Genomic DNA, 17,496 nt, shown 5'->3' with positions numbered 1-17,496 from the left:
TGCCATATTGTACTATCCCGGTCAAGCACCTGTATGTCTTATTTTGTAGGCTATTTGCAATATCTCTGCAAATGACCTGAATAACACTGCAATTTGCATAATGTAATTCTTGCTACAACTTTAGTGAGAATGGACCGAGATGATCTGTTTCTTCCCAATACACTACTTCTTTCTGTTTAAAAAAGAAAATGAAATCGCAGGCTTCTAGTTTTAGATTTAAGACCAACTTTGGTGGTCTTAAGTCTGAAAATAGAAGTCTGGGCCCGCTTTTCAGGTGTTTCAGTGAGGGAAACACCTGAAAACCTGCAAAAGCATCAATCATAAAATGTCCTTCCTTTATTATAAATTGTAAAATTGATTTATAAAATGTTTCCAGCAATGGTCATTGTGTACCTTCATGCAACTTTAAATGTGTAACTAACCTTGGAATTTTACACTATGTTCACCCCTGAAAAGGACTGTTCTTTCTCTCAAGAGGGAAATATTGATTTATTTAGCACATATAATAATTATCTGAACAATAATTTGAAATCCTTAACACAACCAAATACTTGGTATTATTTCACTTTTCTATATATTTGCAGGTGTATGTATATATATGTATATATCAATAACTTGCTAGACTCGAAGTTCCCTCCAAAGATCCAAAAAAAAATTGTTAGAAGTAACAAAATCATGGAGAGTGTACATCCGGGGTACATACTGCAACTTTTCTGGAGGTTACATGACTTCTTACACTAATATACAGTCTTTCAAGATTATTTCCAAGAATGCACCTATTCATTTAGAGTGTATTACTTCTTCACTTGGGTATTTACAAAAAAAAGGAGAGGGGAAACATTAACAGCCTTACCTTTACACATGAAAAATATCTTCAATGTCTTGATAAAACATACCATGAAATCAGAATAACTATCCTTTATAACACTTACCTGTGGAGGACGTGGATGCCACAGCTCTTCATTGAGCATGTATTGTTGCATTCCGCCAGTTTGCTTAGATTAGTCCATATTTAACAACTTTAGTAAAAACAGTTCCAAAATGGCTATGTGCATTGCAGAATTGAAGTTTAAGTGGATGCTATGTTAGTTTAACTGTTTGTCCTCAAAGGAAATGCTGCCTCAGTGCTGAGCAGCTCAGCGAGTGATGCTAGGAGGTTTACCAACAGCTAAGAATTCCTTAATAAATGGTAAGGCTGTTGGCTAACTTCCTAGCTTCACTCACTAATTAAGCTGCTCAGCACTGGGGCAGGAATTTCTGTGATGGCAAGCCGTTAAACTAACATAGCATCAAAAATAAAACTTCAATTCTGCAATGCACACAGCCTTTTTGACAGTTTTTTTTTTTACTAAAGTTGTTAATTAAATATGGACTACACTGCAGAAACGCAACAATGAATGAGCATTGCAGGGCTGTGGAAATTCAAAAGTTAGTGAGTGTTCTACGCGTACATGGCAAATCACTTACGTTACTTTTCCGGAAACACAAAATGGGTATTTGAATTTCAGAAGGACTCAAAAAGAAGTAAAATTCTTCTTGCACCTAGTTGGTTTATAGTTTAATTGTGAGTCCGCCCCCACCCCGAACTGAGGCTAGACACAGGGGAACAAGGATGGATAATATTGATCCTAACTATTTAGCACACATAGAGCCTTGTACTGGAATGTCGAAGATCAGGTCGCCCTCCCTATTACGTGTGGTTATGTGTGAGGCAAGACTAAGGGAGGAGAGATCTCAGCTCAATAGGGAGCTCCAACAACTGGGCTCCTGGAAGTGGAAGACACATGTGGCTTCCTTGAAACCAATTTGAGAATCAGTCAGCACCAAAAAACCTGTTGCCTACCATGTGCAGCCATTAGGGTTGCAATGAACTGAAACCTTTGGTGGCAGTAATGCTGTTTTAAGGCCGTTCTGCAACTTGTACCGGAGGTATATTTTCTGCATGTTTTTGTATTTGTACAGCACCAGTCTAGTTCACTATAGAAGGACAAGACAGTGCATCGCTGCAGCACCTCCAGGTTTCTCGTGGTGTTAGTTCAAAGCACTTCAAGTGTGCGCCAAGGATGAGGCTATAAAGGCTCCTTGGGGCCACATCTTTTATCGGGCTATGAAGGCACATGAAGTGTCCCTGGCACTTAGCAGTGAAAACACCTGGGTGTTTCTGCTGTATTAAGCCATGACAGCACCTGAAGGATCTTCCCTAATGTACGGCTGAGAAAGACCCTCAGGCTTGTTCACCGTAGACCTGGATGTGACGGCCATACTCTGGAACCAAGAGCGGTCTTTAACCTTCAGATGACAGGGTCCTGAAAGAGCAGAAAGCATGGGAGCTACGACAGGAAGCAGCATCAGCACATAAAGTGCCGTAAACCACTACGACTTTAGCAACAGTTTACATTTTGTAAAAGTACACACACACACAGCTCCACAGACTTCACCGGCTGAAGTTAGTACTGTAATCCGTACCCAACACCCGAGGCAAGATGGGCGTGTCTGTATGATGATCTTGCCTGCAATATGTTGCCAGAGAGACGATTTATCACCATCCACCCCAATGACGCCTAAAATGCTTTCCCCAAATATTCTAGGATTGGTGTTATTTAGTATTCTAAACAGCGATCCTAGAATATTGTGGGCGGGGAGGGGTTCGGGGGGGTTGGGGAGGGGTGTGCTTGATTTTTATTCAGGTTGCACATTTAAGTCTCTCTTTCTCACCGGGCGAGATTTTCACTGGATACCAGAGGGGGGCCAGAGGTGGTTTGTACGTCGGCTATACAAAAAACACAACGGTCACAAAGGTCACATATATTTGAAGCTTGTTAGGGCTGTATTTTAGAGACTCTTTCCACATACAAAGCATCTGAGTATTTGGTTAAGGGCCCTTTTTCTTTCAAGGCCGCGTGATAGGCTCTTCCTTAGATTGTATTAAAAAAGTTCACTAATGTTATTGAGTTGAAACTTATCAACCATTTTGTTCATAATACTAATTACATTTCCCTCATCCCTGTTTCTGTGCTCCTTATTTTCATCAATGTGGTTCAGTCTTCTAGCCCCCCCCCCACTACTTCTCAATGTGGCGGGCCATAACAATCCAAACAGATTTGCTAGAGTTGAAGCAAGCTAGATTTTACACCTATTCCCATCATTAAGGCATAAAAGTGTAATGCAGCATGAAGCTTTCATTTTAGGTATAACCTCGCAGTAACTGAGAGAGAATCCTACCCCAGAACTCACTGCCATACAAAGCGATTAGTAGATAAAATGGTAGGGTGTGCTACCTTGGGAAATGTTTCACCATGCAGGTTGAATCAGTTTATTACGAACTATCAAAAAGAATTGTACTTGGTTTCTACCGGATCTTGAGAATTGCTGGAGTTTGGGCGTGTTGCAGTTAGATTAATTACACATAGAAAATAATGCCAGTTCTGATTTGGGGGGATAAATCTGCAAACTCCACACAGAAAGATGAAATACTGTTCTCTACTGCATTGAAATCATACATTTCAATATATATCTTTGGTTTGTGTTGTAAAATGTTGTCTTCAACCCTTTGCTTTACTTTGAACTGAACAAAGATATTACTTGGTTTAAGTTGTTAGAGAACAAATTGTACATCTTTATAAAATCCCTAATTTTATTTTGTAAAATACTGTTTCATATTCCGGTAAGCAGACTATAAAATTTAAGCCAGTGTTGTCCAACTCCAGGCCTTGAGGGCCAGAATCCTGATGGTTTTTCAGGATATCCCTCATTAAATTTACATTTAAGAATCATTGTATGCACATTTATCTCATCTTCAGTTTCTGGCCCTCAACACCTTGAGTTGGAAAACCCGGATTTAAGGAATGTCAAAACAGACTTATCTTATAGGTTTGATGGCAACTTGCCAACCAGAAGAGCATACACCAACGGCAGGCAAAGATTTGATTTAGTAGGACCTGCTGAAAATTCCCGATCTGAATCTCACAAGGCCTAGTAAGATTGTGTGTCTCTTCTTCCCTCTGACCTCACCCCCCTAGCCTTGTCGTGCCTAGAAATACTTGTGTACATGTGCGTTATAAATATCGAATCATATCAAGGGAGAGCAGCGGTGGCCAGTGCAAGTCTATGGAGCCAGGCTATTGCCCTGAGAAAAGGATGAGAAACTGGTGCAAAACTGTGCAAGGCAAGAGAAAAATACTGGCAGTAAAAGTCTTCTCCAAAGTCCATGTGAGAGGAAGAGTAGGTATTGTCAGAAAAAGTAAGAGCAGCAACAGGATAGTGTGGTGTCCTTCCAGCAAGGCCTTTTGCACACATTAGAGCCTACATACAACAAAGAATATCTAGCTTGTGATCATCTAGCTTGTGATCATTTTAATACACACCGTCCGTTCACAGCCAGCCATCTCAATTTTTCACATTTAAAACCGTGATATCACCACTTAGATATCATTTTAAAAAGGAGGTGTTTTTTGTGGCGAACATTAAAACAAGCCAGAATTAGTGTCCCAAGTGCAAAGGGGGAATACGGCATATCTTTGCACAGCAAAGTTACACTCATGATTAAGTACATTTATTTGTTGAAATTAGGTGGCCGTAGTTTTCATGCAATCCAACAAAAGTACTAGGAAATCATCCTTGAGCATACCTTAGAATTCTATCCAAATGATTAAGCAATTAAAGCAACTGAACATAGGTCAAAAAGTACATGCAGCCAACTGCTGCCACTTATTCTTACACACCGTCTCTGTTCTGTCTCGCATAGTTTTCACTTCAACCTCGTCACTTTTAATGATCACTTCCCCCTTTGCTCATCCACAGCAGCGAGCAGCTCAAATCAAAGCGACAATGCTGATAGAGGAGAATTTGCAGAGTGGAACAGTGGATGTAATTCAAATGTGGAAATGGTGGCTCTCTTGCATCAAGTATTTTCCCTTGTTTGTGATGAAATGGCTATAAAACTCTTAGAACTATTGCAATGGAATGACTCCATTGCAAGAGGACCTTTATTCTGTGATTTATGGAAATGTCCTCTTGCATGTTAATTTCAGCAAGATCATGTTTCATCTTATTAAAATGTACCCCAATAGCATTTTCAAGGCTTGTGGATCACCAAAGCAACCCACGGACAATCTTACTGCCAATTCAGCAACTGCTTAAAGTCAACATTATATTGCAAGAGGATCTCCAAACCAATGATCCAGGAATTTCGGCCTTTATTGAAAAGAAAAGCACAATAAATCTCACAAAGGTGAAAATGAGCTTTTGGGTATGGGTGAGGGAAATTAATGCGTTTCTAACCTTAAATTGCTGGGCATTGCAGCCTGTGGTATTCAATTGTGAGACGAGCCCTACTGAGAAGGGTGAAAGATAGATCATTTCACAGTCCTTAGGCTTCAGTTTGGGACACTTAATGCTTACGGTGCAAGGGGAGGGAGATGGGAGAAAACCACTACCATATTACTGGCAAGATGTCAAACATACATTCTCTGTTGTTTCAAGTGATAGAGGGGGCAGGCAGAAAATTGGCAAAGGGATAACACTAGTGTGAACTATGAATAACAATTTGTGTGCAGTTTTCCACTCTTGAATTAGGTAAAATCCATCTGTCCAGCCAAAGGGGATACTGCTTCTATAGATTATCTCTAACTATAGCCCTTTGGTAATGGGGACGGAACCAGTGTTAGTGTTAGAACAATGTACACACTCCTCCTTTGGGAGTGACATTCACATGATTTACAAAGTTTCTCCAGGGGCAACCAGGGTTTACACACTCCTGTAAACAAGGGTGCATCTCATGTTTGCCTTCAGGCATTTTCAATAAGTGTTCTGCCCAGCTGGCTCTGAAATGTATTGCAACCACACTCCACGCTACCTGCATAGTGAATGTTAGGTTCTTGCTGGAGCTCAGACACAGTCATAATCGTCAACAGTGCATCTAGATAGAACAGAGGATTCGCAAATATTTGTTAGCACACCAAATAATTGGGACTCTGTAATCTGCAAGGTCCTTGCAGTTGGCAATCCTCTGCCTATCGAACCAACCACCTCCTGAGATAGGCCTATGTTTGTTATGCTATCAACAGGCTTGCTTTTGAATCCATGGCCTACTGTGCCTGTATTGGAATGTTCCATGGCATTCCAGCATATTCGTTTGTATGCTTCCCTTCATGGTATGGTCCCAAACCCAACAACAGTACAAGTTCATGTAGTGTTTTACACAAAGCCGTCAATGAATGAGTTCAGCTGTTCTTGCAGGTCCTCCCCCCATGTATAGCCCCCTGAAGTGAGCACATCAGGAAACAAGATCTCACACTTCCACCATTTGGGCTTCATCTGCCTAGGCCACAAAGGGACATTGGTTGCTTTGTCTGCATGCCGTTAACCACTGTGAATAATTGTCATGGTCCTCAACAGTCCTTATTCATCTTATTTTTGGGAGATTCAGTTTTGCTCTTTAGAGGCACTCCTGGTCTAACCCCAGTTGATAAGGGCTTTATAATAGTTCATTGAACTTCCCAAACTACTAGTCCATTCTAGCACTAACTTTATTGTTCCACTTCCTTGATTACTCTTTAAAAGTTGTGTTCCTTTGCATTTTAGGCATGGCATGACAATCGCATGTGTGAACCCGTGTGTGTACAGGTAATGTTCGGCAGTGGCAACTTCTCAAAGTGACTAAGCCATCTCTCAGTTTCATGTTCACCCAGTTGTGTTGAGACATCCTTATACATGGCTTCAGAAGGCCGAGTCAGGACGTGGGGGGAATAGTGTCGCTCATTACCAATAGCAGGATACCAATGCCTTTTAACCTTTAGTTGCCTTTTTGGGACTCTCTAATCCCTGAAGGCTTTCGAGTAGGTTGTGGATTTCTTTGGCTGATGCAGCAGTGGCATACACATGGTTCATAGTGGACTATCAATCTACTGTGTGCGCACTCAGGACTGCAAAGGAGTCATGTCGACAGTAACTTATTAAAAGCATTACACTTAAATTGCTCCATTTAGATGTTTTTCTTGGTGACTGTTTCGTGCCGTACTATGACTGAAGCTTTGTTCACACTGATTACATTGAAAGGGCATCTCTTTAGAGTGTGTTCTTAGGTGCACTGTAAGATTATTGCTAATAGTGAAGGTCTTCTCACAGTGGTGACACTGAAATGGCTTCTCCCCAGTGTGAATCCGAAGGTGGACAGTTAGATGCGACTGCTGAGGGAACCTTTTACCACACTCTCCGCACTGGTATGGTTTCTCTCCGGTGTGTGTTCGCCTATGCATTGTGAGATGTGCTTGCTGATGAAACCGTTTTTTACAATATCCACATTTATAAGGCTTATCGCCTGTGTGTATTCTTTCATGCGCAATCAGAGACTGTCTGAGGTGGAAGGTCTTCGGGCATCTACTGCAAGTATACATTTTCTGGTCTGTGTGTGTTCTCATGTGCAGATCGAGGCCAGTTTGGCGGCAGAAGATCTTGTCACAGGCAACACATTTTAAGGGCTTCTCCCCAGTGTGGGTCTTCTCATGTAGAGCCAGGTTGGCTTTCTGGTGGAAACTTTTGTCACACTCTACACACTTAAATGGTTTTGCTCTGTGCCTTCTTTTGTGCTTAATAAGATCTGTGAGTTGGTCAAAGGTACTTACACATTCTCTACACTTGTATGGGTCCCCTCTGGTGTGTATTCGGCGGTGCATGGTCAGCTTTGCCTGGCCACGGAAACCCTTCTCACAGACATCACATTTGAATGGAGTCTCCCCCGTATGTGTTCGGTAGTGAACAATAAGGTGAGCCTGACGAGAGAACCGTTTGTCACACTTTTCGCATTTGAATATTTTCTCCTCTTTGCATTTCTTTTGCAAAAAATCGCCGAAAACGTCCTGGTAATTTGGTGCTTCTCGGTTTGGGGACAAATCCTGAAGCTGGGGCACTTCAAAAAAATGGTTAATAGGTACGTCATGATTCTTGGGTGCTTCATGGTGCCACAAGCCATGATGGGACATAGCTACTGCATGTGACATGTGCGCCTCGTGGTGCTCGGCTGCCTCATGGTGCTCAAGAGCCTCATGGGGCTTGGGCAGTTCATGAGACATGGGCGCTTCATGGAATGTCAGCGCTTCATGGTGCTCGAGCGCTTCATGAGATGTGGGTGCTTCATGGTGCTCGTGCGCTTCATAAGACAGGGGTGCCTCATGGTGCTCAGGCGCTTCATAAGATGCGGGTGCTTCATGGTGCTCGGGCGCTTCATGAGATGTGGGTGCTTCATGGTGCTCGGGCGCTTCATGAGATGCGGGTGCTTCATGGTGCTCGGGCGCTTCAAGGAATGCCGGTGCCTCAACTCCAGGTTTCATCTGCTCCTCTTTGTGAATTCGCTGGTGTTGCGTGAGATGAATTAGCAGAGGGAAGGTTTTCGAACACTGCTCACATGTGAATGGTTTTTCTCGCTTGTGTATTTTCCGGTGCATAGTGAGGTAGGCAATATGGGTAAACCGTTTATCACAATCTACACATTTGAACTTTTTTGTGGTGATATGTGCTCTCTGGTGCAAACCCAAGTGAGCCCGTCGGGGAAAGCTCTTATTACACTTCCCACATTTGTACAGAATCTCACCTGTAGGTGATTTCACCTCGGAGTGTTCTTGCACAACTTCTGGCTTCCCTCTACTCTTCTCCCTAGCATGCTTCATCATGTGCAGGGTGAAGTGAGCCTTCCGAGGGAAGCTCATGCCACATTCTCCACAAGCGAACAGTGGGCTCTTACTGTGCATTCCCTCTTGGTCGATTTGGGGTTTTTGCCAAGTGATGCCCTGCTTAGCAGGGTTTGATTTAATTCGTTTTTCTCTTATGTGGCGTCTTTGATGCAGAACCAGATGGGCAAGCCTGGGAAAACTTTTATCACACACAGTACATTTGAATGGTTTTTCTGGCTCATTTGGGAGATTTGGTATTGGAGGGCTGCTCACACTGCTCTGGTTGTATTGTAACTGTTTGGTGAGCACGTGCGTCCGTCTGTGAAAATTAAGGTTGCCAAGCCGAGGGAAGATCTTGCCACAATCGCCACACTGGAACACCTTGTTAATCGTGTGCTTACGACGATGCACTGTAAGGTGCCACATCCTTGGGAAGCTCTCGCCACATTCCCTGCATTTAAATGGCTTCCCACTCCTGTGAAGCTTTCGGTGGACAGTGAGGTGCCATTGGCGTGTGAAGCTGTCGCCGCACTCTCTGCACGTGAACAGGTCACCTCTGGTTGGTTTCTTCTGTTGTGCATTAAGATGTACGCGGCGGGGGATGCTTTCATCGGATTGTGTCTCTAACTTCATTAGATCATCTCGATGCCGCTTCAGGTGCAACGTCAGGTGTGCTTGTCGAGTGAAGTTGCGGCCGCACTCTCCACATGTCAACAGAACGCTGGGTGGTTTATACTGTGGCTTTACGGGAGGTTCCTCTGCAGGGAAGCTGGAGTCTTCCTCAGTTTTGATAGGTTTCTGCTCTCCTTTGTGCCTTCGCCGATGCAGAACAAGGTGAGCTTCCTTTAGAAAGCTTTTTGAGCAGAGGTCACATTTGAATGGCTCATCTGGTGGAGGCCAGTGCGCTCTACGGTGCAAAGTGAGGTGTGCCATCTGAGTGAAACTACGCTTGCAGACATCACATTTAAAGGGTCGATCAACAAGGTGCGTCCTTGCATGCATAGTGAGACTGGCCTGCTGACGAAAGCTCTTTTGACAAACCCCACACGTGAATATTCGGTCCTTTGTGTGCTTTTTCTTGTGTAGCACGAGGTGTGCCAGCCGGGAGAAACTCTGATTGCATTCTCCACATTTGAATTGACTCTCACCCACACCAGCTTCCAGCTCTGTGGCAAGGGGAGCCTGTGGCGGGAAGCTGATAAGAGGAGTCAGCGGAGGGGAGTTGGTGAGGGGAGCCATTGGCGGAAGACTGGCCAGAGGAGACAGCGGCAGAACACTGCTAACTGTAGCCGGAGGCAGAACCGTGGCCTGGGTTGTCAGTGACTGAAGATTTTCCTCGCAGTGCTCAGACTTGATTGGTTTCTTTTTCTTGTGTTTCTTCTGGTGGAGGACAAGCTCGGCCAAACGACTAAAGCTTTTGTCACACACGCCACATTTGTATGGGTCGTCTGGCGGTGGCGAGTGTGCCCTCCTGTGCAGGGTAAGATGCCACTTCTGAGTGAAACTCCGCTTACAGATGTCGCACTGGAATGGCCGTTCTACCAAGTGCGTCCGCTGGTGCAAGGTCAGGTGGGCCTGGCGTGAGAAGCACTTTCCACACTCCTGGCACTTGAAGGGTTTGTCATCCACAGGCTTTGTGTCCTGAAGCTTGTATGATCCCATCCAGCGTAAGCGTTGCTCAGTGAGGTCTATTCGATTACACATAACATATGGCTGTTGTCGTGCATGCATTATCACATGATCAATCAGATCTGAATTGCGCGGGAAGATCCTGTCACATTCCTTGCACTTGTATGGTTTCTCTTCAATGGGTGTCCTCTTTGGGGGAGAAAACGACCCGCCACCCCCCAAGCTGCTGGCACTGCTGCTACTGCCACCATCCCCACTTTTGTCCAGTTCATCTGTTAAATGTATTCTCTTATGCAATATTAGATCCCTGGGGCTATTGAAGCCTTCCCCACACTCTGAACACTTGTACAACGCCTCCTCACTGTGCACGCGTCGGTGCAGACTAAGTGCTTTATGGCTAACAAAGCATCTCCAGCAATCAGAGCACTTATGTGGTCGGTCCACTGTGTGCTTTGTTTGGTGCACTTCAAATGATTTCTTGTACGTGAAGGTTTGACTACATACAGGGCATGTGTAGGGCTTCTGACCTGTGTGTACACTCTGGTGAGATATCAAATCTATTTTCCGGATAAAGGACTGCTCGCACTCTGTACATTTATAAGCTCGTTTATATTTGTGTTTAGTTTTATGAATAATCAGAACCTTCAGGCTGGGAAAGCTCTGGTTGCATTCTGTGCACTTAAAGAACATCTCTCCCCTGTGTACTCTACTATGCAGAGTGAGGGCTTTGTTGTTCGAGAAGCATTTTCCGCAATCCGCACACTTGAATTGAGTGTTTTCATAGTGTACCAACCTGTGCATTGAGAGAGCTTTCTCGCTGGCAAAGCACTTCCCACATTCCACACACTTGACCGGCTCCTTAGGGGGAACAGGTATTTTAAGGGGAGAAGTGGTCTGGCTCTCATCAGCTCCTGTATGAGGTCTATCCCTTGCATGCATCCTCTCATGTCGAACAAGATCGCCTTTGCGGATGAAGCTCTGCTCGCACTTCATGCAGGCATAGGGCATCCAGTTGCGCTCTGCATTCGGTCGGTATGACAGAAGCTGAGCGTTCCTCTGGTAGAGCTCTCGTGCACTGGCACAGTACGAGCCGTCTGGCAAAATCATGCCCTGGAGAAAATGGGAATGTGCTGGTCGAATAAATCCCATTTGTAAGGGTGTATCTCGATCCCGTTCAACTTTGACTGGATTCTCAGGATGGTTGAAAGCTCCAAAATGCCTTGTATCGCTTGCTGGCCGGGCAGGTCCCTGGAGCACGTGGATCTGGAGTTTTCCAGGAGAAGCTTCATACACCACTGACTTTGCAGTGCCTTTCAGTGCATACAGATCATTTTTTCTCCGGTTGTTTGGTCCCTCTCCTGTTTAAAGCAAAAGGAGAAACCATTTAGCAAGTAGCCATAAGCCGCAGAAAGCAGATCATTTTTCAGTCCATGCATGTTAACTTAACAGATAGGCTTATTCGTATGGAGTAAAAACAAATAAACTCAAATTATTCATTTTTTACATTAATTTCTCAAGCATACCATAGAGTACACACAAAAAGGGGAGCTCTGAATGAAAACCTACAAGTTATACAACATAGTGACTCTTTTCCACTTAGTCAAACAGCTGATACCTGCAAACCAACTGTATGTTCAAATCCTTATATGGGAGGAATTGGAGAATGGCCAACAACACCTTTGCATTTTGTGACAGGTTCAGCGTCCAGACCCTTTCAGAAAGGAGCCGGGACCACTCTCAGCTTGGGGTAGGTGGCTCTCCAGGACATAGCCAGACACTCACCTACCTTAAAAGGCAGTGTGAAGGTGTTGTGCTGGATTCCAGTCCGACTCCCCAGAAGGCATAAACATGCTCAATAACATTGGCCACGGTCTCCTCCACAGTTCCCATCAGCCTCTGTTCTAACCAGGTTTCTTGTGTTTGTATTTCAAAATCACATCTCCTAGAACCGCTCTGACAACAACCGGGAAAATCTTGAACTTAGCCGCAGAAGCCAACTGGTCATCACAAGCAGCGTGGCATAGAACATTAAACTCCGAGAGAAAACAAACACCAATAGATCAGCCCAAGCGAGCAGGGTCAGGAAATTGTACCAGTGAAAGAAGACCAAAGCGGCAAGAACAGACTGTTTTCTCAAACGGCTGTGGCGACCTCACCAGTGAAATACAAGGCGGTGGGGACAAACTGACCTTTTAAAACTTCTGTTACCCAGTCACAAAACACAGGGGAAAATCTAGTAAACAATTGAGCCCACAAAATGGGAGACTGAGAAAACTAATGGGGGCCGGGAGGAGCTATACCATTGGACCTGCCAAGCTACAAAAAACAGAGCCATGTCACACCAACTTTAAAAGGTGTTCGATTGAGGTCAATTGAAGAGCTGGAGGACCAAAATACCAGGCGATGGAGAGCAGATGTTGGAGATGAGTGGCAGAGAGACTGTGGTGATATTTTGAATAGAGTGCAGGTAACGTGTTCAATGTGAGAGAGAGTGGTACCAATTTGGATAGTGTAGTGTGGTATGCATGTGAGAGTGAATATGGATTTCTAAAATCCGACCTTGGGGGAGGATTTTAGGAGGCACCCTATTTATGGTAAACAAGGAAGACACAGGAGTTAGCCAAAACCCAATAAAGGTCGAGTTGAAGAGCAGTCAAGAGTTAGGGGCTGATTCATGGAATTATTTGCGCCGGAAAAAACTGAGATTTAAGCGCCATTCTGCCCGCAAATCCCTGTTTAACAAATGGGGATTTGCGGCCAGAATGGCGCACAAATCCCTGTTTTTCGGCGCAAAAGTTCCATGAATCATCCCCTTAGTCTCAGGAAAAGTGTGAGAGTGGTCTAGGTATACAATGAGTTCACACAGACCACCAATTATTCAAGTTATTTATTAAGTACATCAAAATATAATTTTGCTGAAAATGTGAGGACAGGTGACTTACGACTGTTAGGGAGAACTCTCATAAATGTACTAATTTCCTTCACCGTGGAGACCCCCAGCAACTTTGCTGGATTTTGAGGACTTCATTTCTTACCTGGAGAGAGTGTGAGTCTTTTTTCCCACTCTCTCGTGTATTTTGAATGCGTTTTACTCTTGTGTTCTTTGATTGTGGAGTTTTAGACAACTCCATAGGCATCATCTTTTCATTTGTGTCACACAGCACCCTCAGTGCAGTGACACAGGGAAGCCTTTTAGGCTGTCCCAAGGTTTAAATACCTTCTCTGGGATCAACCACCGTTTCCCAGAGAAAGTAAAGTGAAATTGACTTTACTAGTCTTTTCAAAATCCTAGACCCAGCACACCCTATCTTACAATAGAGTGCTGGAGGGGTTACTTAGTATCCCATATGTCTAGAAACTCATGTAGCAGTCAAATGCTACCCTTTTCTCTCGAAATGGCTGGTGGCAGTGGTTTTACAACGAACTACCATGATTTTTCCCAACCGTGAACACCGGTAGCGTTAAATCACGGGAGCCATGTTTTTCAAGATGGCGTCTGAGCCTCCTTTTTTTAAACAGGTCCCGGTCTTCTTTTTTTGCCATTTCTTTTTGGAAAGGTCCTTCTAGAGTTTGTCTCTGCGCGCCAAACCAGGTTTGGTCCCTTTGTTCCTACGCCTTTGGCGGGCTTCAGGACTGAATACCGCCTCTGGCGCCCGAGTGTCTGGGGTGGGCAGGAGGTGAGGGAGATGCCCGAAACTCCCTCTGCTTAGTCTCCTGGGAGACCCAAATGCATTCGGGTGTGATTGGCTGGCTGACTGTCAGGCAAGGACAGCCACCCTGCTGGGTGAGTGGCAGCTACGCTGGAACGAATGGAAGGAAACTGGATAAAAGGCGAGTCACTTGGCTTGGAAGGCAGAGTCGACCACTGGAACGAAAGAACCGAAGACGAGCTGGAAGAGGACGGCTGCTGCAACTCCTGGACTGTTGGTTTGCCCGGTGAAGCCCTGCTGCAGGTCCGAATCGCCAAGTTCATCTCGGCAGAGAAGCCCTTCAAGGGCGACTTCTCCCTTTGAATTGGTGGGACCAATCAACTCGTAAGCCACCTGGATACCATTCTCGAAGCTGGTTGTATTTTCCTCAGAGTGCTGCAGGAAACCTAATAGCCAGGGAGAGGGACGCCAGTTTGTGTGCTTGTCTACAGATACCTGAATTGAAGATTTGCCTTTGCCAGCTTTTTTGACCAGTCCCACTGCAGTGCAGGAGTCCCCCGACGTTCTCCCTATTGTCCCCATGACTGAGGCTCAGGAACAGCGAGATCTGCAGGAACTGCCAGGAACAGACATCTTCAGCAGCATCTTTTTCCTTCATTGTAAGGTACTGTGAAAACCCGACCGAGAGAACTTACCTCTCACTGCGAAAGTGCTTCAAACTTTGGCAATTTGCAGGCCTAGTCAGCTTGTGACCCAACATATGAACCTTTCCTTTACGAAATACTTCTGAGAACTTTGGCAAAGACTTTTCAGTTTAACTACCAGATCTGCCTATCCTATACAAGACTTTAGCCCATTGATTTTGGCCTAACCTATTGCATTGAATCGACTCCTCTGGTGAACTCAAACTATTTGGACTGTTTAAGAATAACTAATTCTTTTTATTAACCTATGCCTTTTTGCTCCTACTTCAAACGCTCTGAATGCCATTTTGCTCCTCCTTCAAAGTAGTTTAAATGCCTCAGAACCTGACAGTGTGAAGTATTGAAGTATATTTTTTTTTTATATAGATTGCCTCCTTCTAGTGAATGTTTTATAACGGACCGTGAAATAAATTAATACGTGTTTTACCAAGAAACCTTGAGTGTAAGAGTTTGTTTGAATACTTGTAATTCTAGACCTGTGTAACATCCTTACAGCTGACATTCCCTCTTGAGATAAGCCTGGTTGCTCAGCAACGCTACCACAAAACTGTGAAGTACAGACTTATACTAAAGGTTGGTTTTGCTTACACCTGTAGTCCTAGTTGTGTATAGTGGTCCCAAAGGGTACTGCATACAAACTTTGCCTAACAATGACATAAGTAGAAAATCTTGCGAGTGCCAAGGCTATGCTCAGAACGCCGACGGCTGCCAAAAAGGGAGCTGGTCGGTAGACTGGGTGGTCCAGGGACCCTTCCGAAGGCTTCCCAGGCGTGGATCTGTGCCCAGGGATCGAGACGTTTTGTTCCTACCAGGCCAAGGCTCGAAGCACCAATGACAATCTTCTGAGATCAGTCAAGGCAGCAGGGCTTCACCGGGCAAAATACTGGCGTTGATGCTGGTAAGTTGCAAGTGTCGTCCTCCTGTTGTCAGTGGGCTGTTTTTCTTTGTAGAAGTCTTGTTCCAACAAGGACCCATCGAATAGCTGCAGGAGCCCTCCTTTTATCCAAGATTCAGGCTGGAAGCCAGCACATGCCCACCAATGGTAAGGATCTGCAACATTCAAACAGCCCAGGGTTGTCCAAACCTGTACAACTTCAGGTCATCATATCCATCCAGTAACAGACTTTCGGGTACCAGAGGATGTGGACTGGGACGGATAGTCCCAGCCCCCTCTCCTCTGGTTCACACACACAGAAATCCAGCATGCCCGCGAAAGCAGCAGCTTTCACCAGGATAGAGGTTACCATAAATGGCATTTCCTGTCCTGAGAAGGCAGGAAGGACAAGATGGCCAAAGAACAAGCTAAAATCTCGTGGCACAGCCATTTTAGGGTAATAGGCACCTTTAGCAGCCATTGGCAGTAAATGCAAAAGTGCATGAAATAAATACCACAAAAACAGTAAAACTCGCACAGCTGCCACCAGCTTGTTTTAGGTACATGGTCCAAGCAACCAAACAGCCATTAGGTAAAACGTTATAAGGGAACAAAGTATCCTAACTTCACTTTACTGTAAGGTGATGTGTGCAACTGTAAAAACAGAAGAATTCCAAAAGAGGCACAGTCTCTCAGTACTGACAGTCTTAAGGACTAGTCATTTTCCCATTAAGAATGAACAAAACATGCAAGGAAATTAATGCACAAGGCCTTACTGACTTCCAAAAGTTAGGACAGGTATACAAAATAAGCAAAAAGACTGGGGATCCCATAGGAATCTATGGAGGGAAAGGTGCCAAAAGACAATCTATCCTAACAGAGTGTATGGCGGAGAAATAGAGGGTTAGAGAGTGTAGGTTCAGAGAGAAGAGGGTGGTGGTAGAAGGGAGGAGATTAGGTGGAGAGTGGTGGAAGGAGTGGAGAGAGAAGTAGGGAGTGTGGTCACACCAGAAAACAAGGAAGAGAGGGGGTGTGTAGTAGAGAGGAGTAGAGAGTGACATCAGAACAGTGAGGGAGATGAGTGTAGAATGAGGAAAGATGTGAACGAGGAGAAAAGCGAGGAAGGCGGAGCGAGATAGAGAACGGGAGAGGAGGGAGACGGGTAGGGAAGGTGGAGAGAGCAAGAGTGAGAGTGAGAAGAGTGCGTAAAAGAGAGAAAGGAAAAGGAGCAAGTCAGAGAGCGACTGGCAGATGGACCATTGAGCAGGGAAGAGCATGAACTTTTAGGATGTCCTAGAGGGAGATAGTAAGAAAATGCAACACACTTTAGGACTCCCCTTAGAAAGAGCCTTGGAGAAGGCAGTAGAGATCAATATCTGGAACATCTGGAAGGTATTATCTGGGAAAAGGGAAACCTGGGCAAGAGCGGAGGGAGCATGTGTGATGGTCGAGGGTAGAAGTAGGGACTCTCAGTTTGATCACCCACAAGCTTTCCAAAGTAGGTGCTTGTGTTTGTGTCAATGGAATACTCAGTTTCTCAGAAACCCTGGGCGAAGTGGGGGAGCCAAGTGTTGTGAGCAGTCGGCAGTTCAACCGCTATTTGTACCGCAAGAGAAACTGAGTGGCAGTTTCAGCGTGAGCCCCGCCCCATGTAGTTCTGTGCACCACAGGAGGCAGATATAATGACCAGCGCCGCACAGAGTGTGGGAGCTAAGTGTTATGAGCAGTCTGCAGCCGGAAACCGTTATGACCTAGGTGGGGCAAGTGTGCTTGTGACTATGTAATTAAGTGAATGCTGTAGGTCTCAAGTGGAAAGGCTACAGTGGAAAGTGCATTATAAGGAAGCATGTGCATCAGTAGTTTACAGTCCAATATGCAGGGTCGGAGGAAACGCTATAATTAAAGGAGTAAGGAAGTCACCTCTTATGATAATGAACTGTCATGAGTCTTAGTGGAGGCCATCATCTCTTCTT

The 17,496-nt window shown here is 44.8% G+C and overlaps 1 protein-coding gene across 3 annotated transcripts in view; it reads right to left on the bottom strand.

Moving 5' to 3' along the window:
• Positions 1–4,333: 4,333 nt before the first annotated feature.
• The window catches only part of LOC138566953 (zinc finger protein 208-like), a 644,285-nt gene continuing 631,122 nt past the window's right edge, over positions 4,334–17,496 (bottom strand). For all 3 annotated transcript variants that reach the window (XM_069644731.1, XM_069644732.1, XM_069644733.1), the window contains one exon: positions 4,334–11,653. In XM_069644731.1, coding sequence (XP_069500832.1) covers positions 6,969–11,653 — 4,685 coding nt within the window. In that variant the 3' untranslated portion in view covers positions 4,334–6,968. The remainder of the gene's footprint in view (positions 11,654–17,496) is intronic.

Source organism: Ambystoma mexicanum, chromosome 2p (assembly GCF_040938575.1).
Source record: "Ambystoma mexicanum isolate Mex_15411 chromosome 2p, UKY_AmexF1_1, whole genome shotgun sequence".
Classification (NCBI taxonomy): domain Eukaryota; kingdom Metazoa; phylum Chordata; class Amphibia; order Caudata; family Ambystomatidae; genus Ambystoma; species Ambystoma mexicanum.
The sequence above is the reverse complement of the archived record's forward strand: the minus strand, read 5'-3'. Positions and strand labels throughout refer to the sequence as shown.